Here is a 13,822-nt window from a genome sequence, read left to right as displayed (position 1 = left end):
CTTCAAGAAAAACTCACAATACAGTGTACTTCTGAATCTTGTCTACACAGATTTTCATGTTAGCGTGTGCATGCCATGTGAGAAGACATGAGAGGTCTGTCTGAAATGAACATTGTGTCCTGGTTAGTTGTTGGCGGCCCGCGCAGTTTAACAAGAGGTCATGTACAGTATTCAGGCACAAACACAGTATTAAAGGCCTCTTCAATGCCTTTGTGCCCTTTTCATGCTCACAGGCTCGACCGCACCAACCCCATAATTATCTAAATCAATTAATTAAGGATCGTTTGGCTCGCAGACTATCTTTTGAGCTCTCGTTTGTTTGGAGATGGTCATTGCGGTCATTGTGTCTGATTTGATAATCTGAGGTTTGCTAGTTGGTATAACAACACTACTAGCATTGTTTTTCTCCTTAGATGGACTGATTCTGCTTGTATTCTTCTTATTTGTCTAATCAAGTTATTTTGTGTGGCATTTTTCACAGTCCAAGTTGTATCAAAGCAATATACATAAAATAAAAATCACATTGGATAAAATAGTTTACTAAATGAATATGTCAGTTTTCTCTTCTATTCACACTTTATTCTTTTTACTATTTATTTATGGGTGTATGGAGCCCTGGACATGACATGCAGGAAAAAAATAGTAGGCTAAATCGTGCGCACGATTTACTATTTCGTTCCCTCGATTTATAAATCATGCGCATGTGGGTGATCTTGCATGTCATGTGCGGGGCTCTGTAGGGGTGTAACGATATTCAAACCGAACTGTAAAACCGCGATACACCACCCCACGGTACAAACCGCGGTACTCTAATGGCATACCAAACGCCCCAACCCCCTGCTGTCCCGGCTCAGCACTGGCCTGTTATTGAGGTTGACCTCACTTTACCTTATGTCACAAAACTAAATTCTTCCTTGACATTTGATTAAATTGTAATTAGGAGTGTAACAGTACACGTATTCGTCCCGAAAATTTTTGGTACATGTGTACACAACGAATACAGCCTTGTAGCCTAACCACCATTAACCACCAATAACCATCAATAATCACAATAAACTCCGCGTTTTGTTAGCTACTTTTCAATAAGAAACAAAGTGTCATCTTTCAAATTCTGTCCATTTTATCACGAAATTCAAACAAAACAAAAAAATGCCGTTTTGACGCTCTTTGAATGTGGCGCGACAGATCATTGTACAGGCGCCTCATTTCAAGCGACAGCGTGGAGCGCGAGTGAACGCGATCATCATCTCTTCCTCTTCACTACTAATAAACAATGGACATCTTAAGGTATGTTGGAAGATACAGTACAACTTACTGAAACGTATCATATCTCGTATTATCGCTCAATCACTGTTTCAACCTCGGAAAGACGTCAATAAAATAGCTTGTAAACAACGTAGCTTTCATTTACCTCAGAAAAGCCATTCAGTGTCCACAGCTTGTTAGTTCACTAGAGAAATGAACTCTTAAGCTAAATATATGCACTATATTAGTCTAAATATTAATTATATTTTACTTAACCTGTTTGTCTTGATTATTTGATGTAGGCCTATGTTTAATAAATCTGTCATGAAAATGACAGCTTGTGTAAATGATTAGGCTATATGTCAACAACGAATTGGAGTAAAAACATAATTTTATAATTAGATTTAGATTTTGCCTTATGTGCAGTTTACATGTTTGCATACAATTTGTTATCTGAGTGTTGATTATTATATATAAAAATAAATAGCAACTGAAATTAGGTTAATAGTTTGGGCTCACCTTTTTTTTTTATATTATAGTAATGAGAAAGTAAGGGCTTCCTATATAGTTTACAGTATTAGCAATTTTTTTTATCATTAAGAAACTTTTAGTTATAATAGAATTCACTTAAAAACAGAGATGCAATTTGTTCAGTAAACCACTGTTTAATAAAAAAAGAAGAAATTTTATGTTTAGTTTTCTCCCCCCTGCTGTATCGAAAGCGTACCAAACCGAACCGTGACTTCAAAACCGAGGTACGTACCGAACCGTCAGTTTTGTGTACTGTTACACCTTTACATTGGCTACATTCTTATCCAAAAAAAAGAGGGACAATTCAATGGACACCACCAAACTGGTCACACTAATCCCTCAATGCCTGTTAGTGGGTTTCTAATGGGGGAGGAGTTTGTTTGTATACCATTTTTAGGCTTTGAAGACACTATATACTAAGTACTTAAGCAGAGGAAGACGTCATTCAGTGGCGGTTTCTCATGTTCCGAGAAATCGTTTCTCTAATCCCAGCTGCCACCTTTCGTCCAAAGAATATTCTCTCCCATGGGGATATCAGAAGATCAGCAGATGCACGAGGACTCTCAACCTGAGAATTTGAAGGCTTGGGTGGTTGGGTGAATATCTCCCGAGTTTCCTCTTCTTGATAATCTGTTGGATTATACCTAACAGAATGTAGTCTCAGATTAGATGGAGTGACAGACCGAGCTCGGTCATGACCTTATTGTCTGACCCCTTTGTGACCATTCAATTGACAGGTCACCTGTGCCCTTCTCATGGTTTAATAATGCAATGTTACTGTAAATGTAGAAGTGGGCTAAAAAGAGAGAGAAACATACAGAGATGGTGGTAAAAGAGAGAATGGATTTTAATATCAAAATTGAGACTATGAAGAGGACATTTGATTAAGATGTGTTTGGAGGGGGTGGGGTAAAGAAGGAAACCTACTTCCTATCCATTAAAAGTGTTAAAAGATGAGAGTGGCCCCTATAGGGACAAGAGAGGAAGAGGAAACCCCATACCACAACACATCCAAACAAAAGCAGGATTTTATGACCCTATTTTTTTTTTTTTTTTTTTTTAACAAATTATTGAATTTTCAGAAGTAAATAAAACTAAACAAAACATTAATGAGATGAATGAATGGAGTTTGCTTTATCAAAACTTAAATATGATCAATAACAGCACCAATAGAAGCACTGACGTAAAATATGTAAAATAAGACTAAACAGAGCAAATGATGTTTATATCATCTACTGACAAACTAAAGCTTCTCTCTTCCTCGGGTCAAGGAGATACTTCCTCCTGTCAATCACTCTTATGCAAGCCACAGAATACAGACTGACCTCTGACCCCATCAAAAGGGGTCAGTTCACTTCTTCTCACACCTCTACACAATGGAGACACAAAAGTGCAGCTTAGGCCGCCTTGCTGTTTTTTTAAAATCTTTCAGTTAAGATATGTATCTTTGTGTCAAGTTATTTATTTAGTACAGTTACATTTATGATTATATACATCACACAACTGCCGGAAAAGTGTCCCATGACCGGTAAAGCAGGCTGTTTTCGCCGTCCCTGCAAAATCCACTGACAGCTATATAATCAGTCTCTGCTGCCCCCTTGCGGACATTATATTGAAGCGAACAGAAATTGAGTTGGATTGCTTAGCTTCTCTTCGTGAACTTTGAAAAATGTGTATCAAAATCAACTTAAGCACTACATTAGCTCTCAGTGGGTTTTATTTAGGTTACTCTACAATTTAATAAATATCACCAAATGTGACTACCTAATACAACTGTATGCAGTGCAGTTTTGGAAGAAGGACTGATAAAGTATTTACTCATTATTTAAATTTTGTTGATTTTGAACAAAAGTTACATAGTGTACCTTTAATTATAGATTATTTATTTAAAAATGCCATGGTCACAGTACACTCTTAAAAATAAAGTTTCCTTGTTGGCATCTATCCATGAAGAACCTTTAACATCCATCTTTCAAATGCACAAAAGGCTTTTTTTATAGTGGAAAAAGTTCTTCAGATTATTGATTTATTGCACTCTGTACAAACACTTATGTCCTCTCTTAACTTAGAAAATAACAAAAGACATGATTACAGTAAAGGAAACATTTGGAGGAAAGGGAAAGCGAAAGAGACACAGAGTAGATGTAAAGGAAAAGATAAGATGAAGAAGAAGATTTATGGCATATTCCTGTTTTTTCTTGCCTGATGGGCGATTGGGAAAAGAATGAAAACAGTAAGAACACCCCTACACACCCTCTGCCTCTCTCTGGGCATTATATAAAGCTCAGCCCGCACTCAGTGGTCTTCAGTCTCCGAAGTAGACAACAATCGTTCACTATGAATAGACTGATATTTGCCTCTTTGCTGCTCTATGCAGCATCTCAAACTGGTGAGTAATATACAATATCACTACTTTTTGTCTATTTACGCTACAGGATATCCATTTTTGTTGCGCATTTCTACATTTAAGCATGGGGAATAGATATATTTTGTTTGATCAATGAGGTTTTCCTCATGTTGTAGGGTTTAATTATTGTGTTATGTGCAGGCGAATGCATTACAGGAGGAAGTGAGGCTGATGCTCACTCCCGTCCGTACATGGCTTCACTTCAGTGGAATGGAAAACATGAGTGCGGTGGCTTTCTGATCTCCAGTCAGTGGGTCATGAGTGCAGCACACTGCTTTCAGGACGGGTATGTAACATAATGACACTGGAGAGCTGTCCGACAGCTTTGTGATGCAAAGATGAAATGATTTCCGTCCTAGATTGCTGTGATTTATTTAGAGGGTTTGTTTTGATTTTGTTTTGAATTTGCAGAAATACTAAGTTGCAATACGAAGTTGCAAAATGATAAATATCCTGTTTGTTGCAGGAGGTCGTCCGGTGTTAAGGTTGTGTTGGGTGCTCACTCCCTGTCTGCTGCTGAGGACACTAAACAAACATTTGGTGTTGATGTAGTCTACAGCCATCCTGATTTCACCATAAGCAACTATGACAATGATATTGCTCTGCTCAAGGTATATGCTGTGATCCAATCATGTAGCTGAAAATCAGTCTGTGTGTGTGTGTGTGTGTATATATATATATATATATATATATCTATAATGACATGGGTATTACACTGGTATTATGACGTAAAAATGAAATATGAGGACATTTCATGAGTCCTTATATTTAAAATAGCTTTAAAAACATACTAAACAATGTTTTATTAAAAATGTAAAAATGCAGAATGTTTTCTGTGATGAGTAGGTTTAGGGGTGGGGTTAGTGTAGGGGGACAGAATGTACAGTTTGTACAGTATAAAAACCATTACGCCTATGGAATGTCCTCACTTTGATAGCAAAAACAAACCTCTGTGTGTGTGTGTGTGTGTGTGTGTGACCTGTGCTCGCAAAATGAATCGCAATTTTGCGCATTTTCAAAAATGAGTTGTTATTCTCACATTCTCTTTAAAAAAAACCCTTCAAAATGATATATGATTTGTTGGAATCTGACAAAATGACTGAGCTACACTAGTTTGAAGTCGACAGAATCAGCCTTAAAATCCCTGGTAATACCAGCAAATTTGGCACAAACCAAGTCAAAAACTTATACCTATAGGAATAATAGACATATTTAACTTTTTTCCATGATTCCACAATTGTTTGATTAACATTATTGAAACAGACAGCCTATATATTAAGACCTACTGTATCACACGGATCTAACATAATGTTACACATCAGATGTTTTTCCCCAACAGTTAACCAAATGTTCACTTAAGACATAACAGATAATGTTTGCGTGAATACTCGCCAAGACAGATTTTTGAAATTCTGTAAATTCTGTTTATATGTGTATATCGGGATCGCTCGCTGCCTTGAGGCGTCTTTGTGCGCGCGCTTCAGATCTGTCAGTCAGCGCGAGTAAAATGGTTTTGTTTACATCAGTGTGAGTTTGAATATCACATTTCATTGGTTCAAACTCATGCCATTGAGAATTCGTTATGAATATTCACAAAGTGGGAGTTCTGCGTTTTACAACGATACCAAACTTGTGCTGAGGGGAAGCGCCAGTCGTCGAGAAGCGAGCAGAGAAAAACTGTCAAAGGACATGTACTCTTCTCAGAAAATTTACAAATAAAGATACTTTTAGATGTTTAATTGCTATTTGGAGCATTGGATTGCTAGAAGAGGGCTTAATGAACTCATTTTTGTGAAAACTTCAACTATGACCAAAATTGACATCACGGGTCACACACACACACACACACACACACACATATATATATATATATATATATATATAGATCAGTTTTCTACAGTAGACTGTCAAAATCATAGAATGCTTTTGTTATTGACAGCTGGAAAAGCCAGTCACTGAGAGTTATGCAGTGAAACCAGTGAAATTCCAACGTGATGAAGAGGCTGATCCCAAGGAGTCTGCTGTCGTGGAAACGGCTGGATGGGGCTCTTTGAACAACCTGGGAGGACGACCGGACAAATTGCAAGAGCTCAGTATCACGGTCATGATGCGATTTCTATGTGGTCGCGGTGACTACTATGGAACGAAGTTCACCAGCAACATGCTCTGTGCTGCAGAAAGACGAAAGGACACCTGTGATGTAAGTTTTCACTGCAGTGGTTAATGAATCACTGACATGACCGCTATAGGTGGAGACAAACTCTAATATATGACCTCTCTCACTTCTGCTGTCTTTCTCTCTAATAGGGTGACTCCGGAGGTCCTCTCTTATACAAGGGCGTTGCTGTGGGGATAACCTCTAATGGAGGGAAGAAATGTGGCTCCACCAAAAAGCCTGGACTCTACACGATCATCTCCCACTACACTAGTTGGATTGACAGCACAACCACCCAGTAAAAAAAGCTGTGGAATCCTTTGCATATATAAAGCCATATTTTTTTCATAAGTCCTGTACATCTCATGTATTGCCACATTAATAAAAACTTTTCTACGCCTTTCTGAGTCTAGTAATGGTTGTTTTTGTTGTTGTTTAAATAAAATGTCATCAACACCACTATTAAACAGTTTAGTGGGAAAAGACCCCTGACAGCACATTTAAGTGAAATTTAAACAAAAATATCTGAATAACAGTCAGACATCAAAGATGAATTAAGGACTCTTTATTTTTTATTGTTAGCATTGAAGACACCTGATGATAACAAGCAGAATCACTGAATGAAAGAGAAACACAAGAATTAACAGAGGTTTAGATGTTGATGTTGATTGTATTGAAAATGTTTGATCACCATTATGGTGCTCAGTGTTTCATTTAGTTGGGCAGTTTGACTCTTTGCTTTTTATGTCAGTTTGTGGATTTTGTAATGGTGTTTGCTAATTTTACACATTTTAAATGGTTGACTTTTAAGGAATTAATTTGATTTCTTCTAACTCAATTCTTAAATGTTGCTACAATTTTATTAAGTAGGTAGAGCGTATTACTTTTTACAGTGCAAGACCTCTGAATGTCCTGTGGTCTTTTAGGTCTGCAAGTTGTGAGGTGCGACCTCCATTTGGGAGATTTGCTGGTATAGCAAATCCCACGGATGCTCAATCAAATTGAGATCTGGGGAGTTAGAAGCCCAAGTCAACACCTTCAACTCTTTGTCATGTTCCTCAAACAGAGACATATTACTGTGGGTCGTGGGCAATTTGGCAATTTCTAATTAATTATTAGGGGGGAATTGTCCCCCTCAATGTCTATGGTGGTTATGGCCCTGCCTCAAACCATTCCTAAACAGTTTTTGCAGTGTGTCAAGGTGCACAATCCTGCTGAAAGAGGCCACAACCATCAGGGAACACCATTGCCATGAAGGGGTGTATGTGGTCTGCAGCAATCTTTTGGTGGGTGGTACATGTCAAAGCCTCCACATGAATGCCAGGACACAAGGTTTCTCCACAGAACATTGCCCAGAGCATAACACTGCCTCCACCGGCTTGCCCTCTTCCCATAGTGCATCCTGCTGCCATCTGTTCCCCAGGTAAACGACACACACATACTCAGCCATCCACCTGATCTAAAAGAAAATGATTCATCATCATCAGACCAGGCAACCCTTTTCCATTACTCCCTGGTCCAGTTCTGATGCTCATGTGCCCATTGTAGGCACTTTCGGCTGTGGACAGTGGTCATCATGGGCACTCTGAAAGGTCTACAGCTATGGAGCCCCATATGCAACAAACTGTGATGTACTGTGTGCTCCGACATCTTTTTATCATAAGCAGCATTCATTTTTTTAGCAATTTGAGCTACAGTAGCTCATTTGTGATCGGACCAGATGTGCTAGTCCTTTGCTCCCCATGTGCATCAGTGAGCCTTTGGCACCCATGACCCTGACGCCAGTTCACCGGTTGTCCTTACTTGCACCTTTTTTGGTAGTTTCTAACCACTGCATAACAGGAACGCCCTACAAGACCCAGTCATTATTTGGCCATTGTCAAAGTCACTTTGACAATGCTTGCCCATTTTTCTTGCTTCCAACATGAAATTCAAAAACTGACTGTCCACTTGCTGCCTAATATATCCCACCCCTTGACAGGTGCTATTTTAACAATAAAAAAGTGTTATTCACTTTACATATTGGTGTATTATATTATATTATATTATATTATATTATATTATTCAAAATATATCTCTACGTAGAGTTAACTGGGCAAGAGCAATATCAACAGTTCTTATGCTTGTCAGTATTTGCTGTTTTGAAAAACATTTTGTGGTTCAAGATCAAATTTGACTTTCACTTATGTAGATGCACTTAGATGTACTTATCAGCAACAATTTTAAGAGGAAGTAGAAGACTTTTTTGCAATTAAACACATCACAAACTGATAACAGTGGTGATCTCTATGACTGATAAAAAAAGAATTTCCACATGTTCTGACAGTTCAACGGCATGATGTTAAACTTTTGTGGATTTGTGTGTAATATGTTGCAATGATAAACTGCTCATTGTGTTATGTAAGACTTTTTGAGTGCATCATTAAATCAGAGTTATGAAACACAATGTTTTTCATATATTTACATACAAAATGCAAGTACAACCCAACGGCTGGAGCTAACGGAATCTTTCCCAATTAGTACGTTAAACAGACCACTCAACACCCATCTGTGTTGCAATATCTGCTATCTCGAACTTAAACAGTCCATGTTTGGTCTTTTGAGGAGGCTATTTTTCAGTTTTTTGTGTTGCAAACCCCCATATACTGTATGAGGCTGCAGGCATTTGGATGCCAGATATTGGCTCCTTGACCTGGTTATAATTAACAAAGTTCAGGAAATTTCCATTGTTTTGTGTGCAATATCTGTTCTGACACACGCAAACCATTTTCTAAGAGGCCGGTATGGCTGTTGGCCACATATCTATTTATATTCTTTATATTCAATAGATTTCTATTGTCGTGACAATGGATGAAAAGGATAACATTCTCTGTAATCACTTGGCCAAATGCATGTATGCATGCATGTATCCCTCAGCATTTAGTTAAGGACATGTTCTCAGATTGGACCAGGACCAAATCCCAAAGACTGCCCTGAGACGGATACCACCTGGCAGAAGAAAACAAGGGTGACCTAAAACAACATGGAGAAGTGATGGCAGAATTGAAGGAGATGGGTCTGACATGTGCAAGGCACATCATGCTGCAATGATCGAGTTAAGTGGATGCAAATTGTTGATGCCTTATGTCCTACTAGGGAAGGAAGAGGAGTAAGTAATAGTTAAGCACGAGAGTTCTGGAAGACTTCTTGAAAAATTATTGCTAACCAGTTCAGCTTACATTGACAGGACGACAAGGAACATTACTGCCTCTTCTACAAAGCTATACACATCTGGACCTTTACCTCTCTTATATATTGAACTGAAAAACCCTGTAGGGTCAATATTTCAGAAGAACATTACTTTCTTTCTTTTGGGTTTAGTAGACCCCCTTTTTTTTAACATATGTCATACTCCTCCTGCTGAGTCTGGTTCTTGTCTTCCCTTCTCCCATGCTGTCAGAGTAGAGAGTAACTGTGTCCAGTCCTCTGGAAATAGGCCCACAACAAGAATCTTGTTTATCTGAAATGAACATAAATGATACACCAGTACTTACTCAATCATGTTGCACATGTCTTTCTTCTCAAGTTCAGATGCGTTTCACTAAAATTGCTCTTGTTTAGAAAGTATTTACAAAGAGTATTTAAGTATTTGTCCACTACCTTCTCAGTAGCTTTTAAGGATACACTCTAAAAATGCTGGGTTAAAAACAACCCAAGCTGGATTGAAAATGGACAAACTCAGCGATTGGGTTGTTTTAACCCAGCGGTTGCATTAAATGTTTGCCCAACGTGCTGGGCAGTTTTATTTAACCCAACTATTGTTTATAAAATACTATATGGCTGGCTTAAAATGAACCCAAAATAGGTTGGAAATTAAAAATCATAATTGCTAGAGGCAACCATAATAATCAAAATGTGAACATTTATTAATAAGCAATTTAATAAATGTTTATTGTTTAATTATTATTCATTAAACTTATTAATAAATGTTCATACTATGTTCAAGAAATACAGAAGCCTAATTTTTAAACAATAGTTGAGTTAAATAAAACTACCCATCAGGTTGGGCAAACATTTAACCCAACCGCTAGGTTAAAACAACCCAATCGAGTGTAGGGTTTGTGTGAGTGTGTTTAAGTGATACCATTTGGTTTGTCTTGTTTTTTTGTTTTATTGCATTTTATGTGTTTGTATGCACTGTTAACCCGAATAAGTTGGCAAAACTCAAAATAAAAAAATAAATAAAAAAATAAAAAAATGAGGTAATCAGTTATATCAAATTTTTTAAGTTAAGAAATTCAAAGTTTAAATATGCAGAACTGGCAGATTTCAATTTTGTACTCATACATTTTAATTGCTCTTAACTTGAATTTTTTAAGTTAATTCATACATTAAACTTAAAATTATCTTAACTTATATATATTTGGCGTTTTTGCTTTTACTATGATAGGACAGTAAACAGACAGGAAGCGAAGTGGGAGAGAGAGGGGGCGGGATCGGGAAAGGTCCGCGAGCCAGGACTCGAACTCGGGTCGCCCGTAGCGCAATGATGCAATATGTCAGCGCGCTGCCCACGGGGCTATCGGCGCCACCATCTTAACTTATATTTTTAGTAGTGAAAATGTAGCCAGCTATAACTTGCTAATTCAGCAAATGCTAATTGTTAACACAATAGTTGCGTCCCAAACGACACACTATACACTATGCACTTATACACTATGTACTTATGCACTATATACTCATCCATGTGGTGCGTTGCATAAGCTTATTTTGTTATTTAACATCGGAGTCTAACAGCCCCTTCCCCTCTGCTATGTAATTAAAGCTGCGACAGTTGAGTGCATGAAGTGTCCAACATTCCACACTTCGTTTTTTCCGTTAATTTAGTGCATCATTGGGTATTTAAAGTGTACTTTTTCTTTTTGGAATTTTCAGTGTGAACGCACTACTTGCACTATTTATACTTAAAAACGTCATAGAATAGTGCATAAGTATGCAAATTGGGACGCACCTAATGCTTTGATAACATTAGCATAGCATAGCAATTGCTGAAAGAGTACGGCAATATGGAACATTTATGAAATACCTGTTTTCAAATTAAGCCCATGCCCCCCACCCCACCCCCCCTCCAAAAACACATAACAGAAACTCTTCTAAATTGGGATAAACACTGCTAAATCCCCCACTTAACATTAATCTTTCACAATAAAACAAAACAAAACAAAAAAAAAACCATTATGTAACACTTAATTTTAACATTTATTCTACCTTTTGAGTGTCATTACAAAGCATGCTGGGAAATAGAAAACTCAGCCCAGTTTCAGGTAAATTTAAATTTGTCTAAATTAAAAGAAACAAGTTCATAAAACTCGAAACAATGAAACAATTCAGATTACTTAAAATGTGTCAGTTTCGTGAACTCAAAAAAAAAAAAAAAAAAATAGAAAGTTCTAAATATTCATAAAAAGTTAATTTGATTGAACTAATTTGTTTAATTTGAGTTTGCCTACTCAAACCAATTCATTATTTTGAGTGTTAGGATTTACAGTGTGATTGTATAGCACTTTGATGTACAGTTGTTTAGGTACTTTATAATTAAATGAAATGAAGAAGAAAAAGAAATATCCCAAAAGGAGACATTCCAGTAGACATACTATATATTAGCAAAACAGAAAACATCTGCCATTCAAATGTTTTTAAAATTGTACAATACATGTTATGCTTTTCACAAAGAATAGGAATTGTGAGTCAGATGAAGGAAGCAATGCTTGCTCATTTCAGCAAGTTAGAGGTGTTCAACATGTACAGCTACTGCTATGGTTGGCATTTGATGTTACAGCGGTATGCGAAAGTTTGGGAACCCCTTGCAGAATCTGTGAAAATGTGAATAATTTTAACAAAATTAGAGAGATCATACAAAATGCATGTTATTTTTTATTTAGTACTGTCCTGAGTAAGATATTTTACATAAAAGATATTTACATATAGTCCACAAGACAAAAAAAAAATATATTTTTTTTTTAAATATTTATGAAAATAACTCTGTTCAAAAGTTTGAGAACCCTTGATTCTTAATACTGTGTGTGGTTACCTGGTTTCTTCAGGATTTTTCTGAAGAACAGAGCTCAGTTTAACTGCTCAGAACAAACAAGGGACTCATGAACAACCATCACAAAACAAAAAAACAGTCGTAGATCATCCAGGTAACCACACACAGTATTAAGAATCAAGGGTTCCCAAACTTTTGAACGGGGCCATTTTAATAAATTCAGCTATTTTTTTGTCTTGTGGACTATATGTAAATATCTTTTATGTAAAATATCTTACTCAGGACAGTACTAAATAAAAAATAACATGCATTTTGTATGATCTCTCTTATTTTGTTAAAATTATTCACATTTTCACAGATTCTGCAAGGGGTTCCCAAACTTTCGCATACCACTGTAGTTAACTGAGCTAGTTGTGATGTTTGGCCAATAACAGGAAAATCAGATAGATAGCACTGAGAAACAGAAAGGAAGTCAATTCCTCAGGGTCAAGTGCTGGAATGCTTTCCAGTGGCCGTGTTCCTGTTTTCTGGAGTAGTAGACAAGTTCACTAAACAAGTTAAGTAAAACATTGTGGGGGAGTTCATAAAGTAGGAGCAAAGATGCACTTGAGTCTGTTCAGCTACTTAACCCCCAACCATTTAGGGCATTTTCTGTGCTTGCCAGTTAAAGGTATTCTACTAAAAGCAACTGTATAATGAAAGCTGGCTTGTGTTTGTCTTGTGTGTCTTTGTTTTGGTATTTTGGCAAGGGTTTTGAGTGTTTTAAAGGGAAGTTCAACAAACTGCCTGCCAGGTCTTTATCTTAGTGTTATCATCCACAAAGCCATATACCGAAGTTCCTGTTTCTCTATTTTTGCTGCTCTTAGACCTACACAAATGAATAGACTTGACAACTCGATAATGTTGCGAAATTTGTTCTTCTTCTCCCAGCTGGAGAATTTATCTATGTTTTTTTTACAATAATAAAGGCTTAAGACATTTCTAAAACTTTCTCACAGGACAGATAAACTGGGTAAAAAAACAAACATGGCAAGAATCCAATGATAACACCAATGGAATGCGTAACATATAGCCTGTTTCAACAGCTAATGCACATACAAATGTGGCATTACAAGTTCAAGACAATAAAACAAAACAAACATTAATATATAAAATTCAAAATACAGAATGTATAGCAGTACTTTTTTCATGTGATCTTAAACTATATTTCACCCTTGCTCAGGGATTTAATGGACCGTGGTTGGCTGTTTTTAGCCAGTCATTAGCTGGTGGACCAGAACAAACCTGCTACCAGCTGGTCATACCAGCTTATAGTGGTCAATCTGCTTTTTGAAACAGTGACTATCTTAGACTAGCTATAACCAGCTATCATGTTCCAAACATGGCTAAATGAGCTATAAATTTAATATAGTTTTTCAAATTGAGAAAATTGGTAAAATTGTAACAGACACTAAGA

General features: G+C 37.0%; 1 protein-coding gene across 1 annotated transcript; it reads left to right on the top strand.

Annotated features, from left to right (window-relative positions):
- Nucleotides 1–3,903: 3,903 nt before the first annotated feature.
- On the top strand, nucleotides 3,904–6,740 carry cfd (complement factor D (adipsin)). Its single transcript, XM_051917986.1, has 5 exons — nucleotides 3,904–4,165; nucleotides 4,325–4,469; nucleotides 4,650–4,794; nucleotides 6,123–6,383; nucleotides 6,491–6,740. The coding sequence occupies exons 1-5, from the start codon at nucleotides 3,982–3,984 to the stop codon at nucleotides 6,638–6,640; spliced, it is 885 nt and encodes a 294-aa protein (XP_051773946.1). The 5' UTR covers nucleotides 3,904–3,981; the 3' UTR covers nucleotides 6,641–6,740.
- The last annotated feature ends 7,082 nt before the right edge of the window (nucleotides 6,741–13,822 follow it).

Source organism: Ctenopharyngodon idella, chromosome 13, assembly GCF_019924925.1.
Source record: "Ctenopharyngodon idella isolate HZGC_01 chromosome 13, HZGC01, whole genome shotgun sequence".
NCBI classification, from domain to species: domain Eukaryota; kingdom Metazoa; phylum Chordata; class Actinopteri; order Cypriniformes; family Xenocyprididae; genus Ctenopharyngodon; species Ctenopharyngodon idella.
Note: the sequence above shows the minus strand (reverse complement) of the source record. Positions and strands in the feature narration are given on the sequence as shown.

Coding starts and splice junctions, on each gene's coding strand:
- cfd (XM_051917986.1), top strand. CDS start 3,982: ATGGGCGATTGGGAAAAGAATGAAAACAGTAAGAACACCCCTACACAC. Junction 4,470..4,649: donor GCACACTGCTTTCAGGACGG/GTATGTAACATA, acceptor TGTTTGTTGCAG/GAGGTCGTCCGGTGTTAAGG. Junction 6,384..6,490: donor GACGAAAGGACACCTGTGAT/GTAAGTTTTCAC, acceptor TCTCTCTAATAG/GGTGACTCCGGAGGTCCTCT.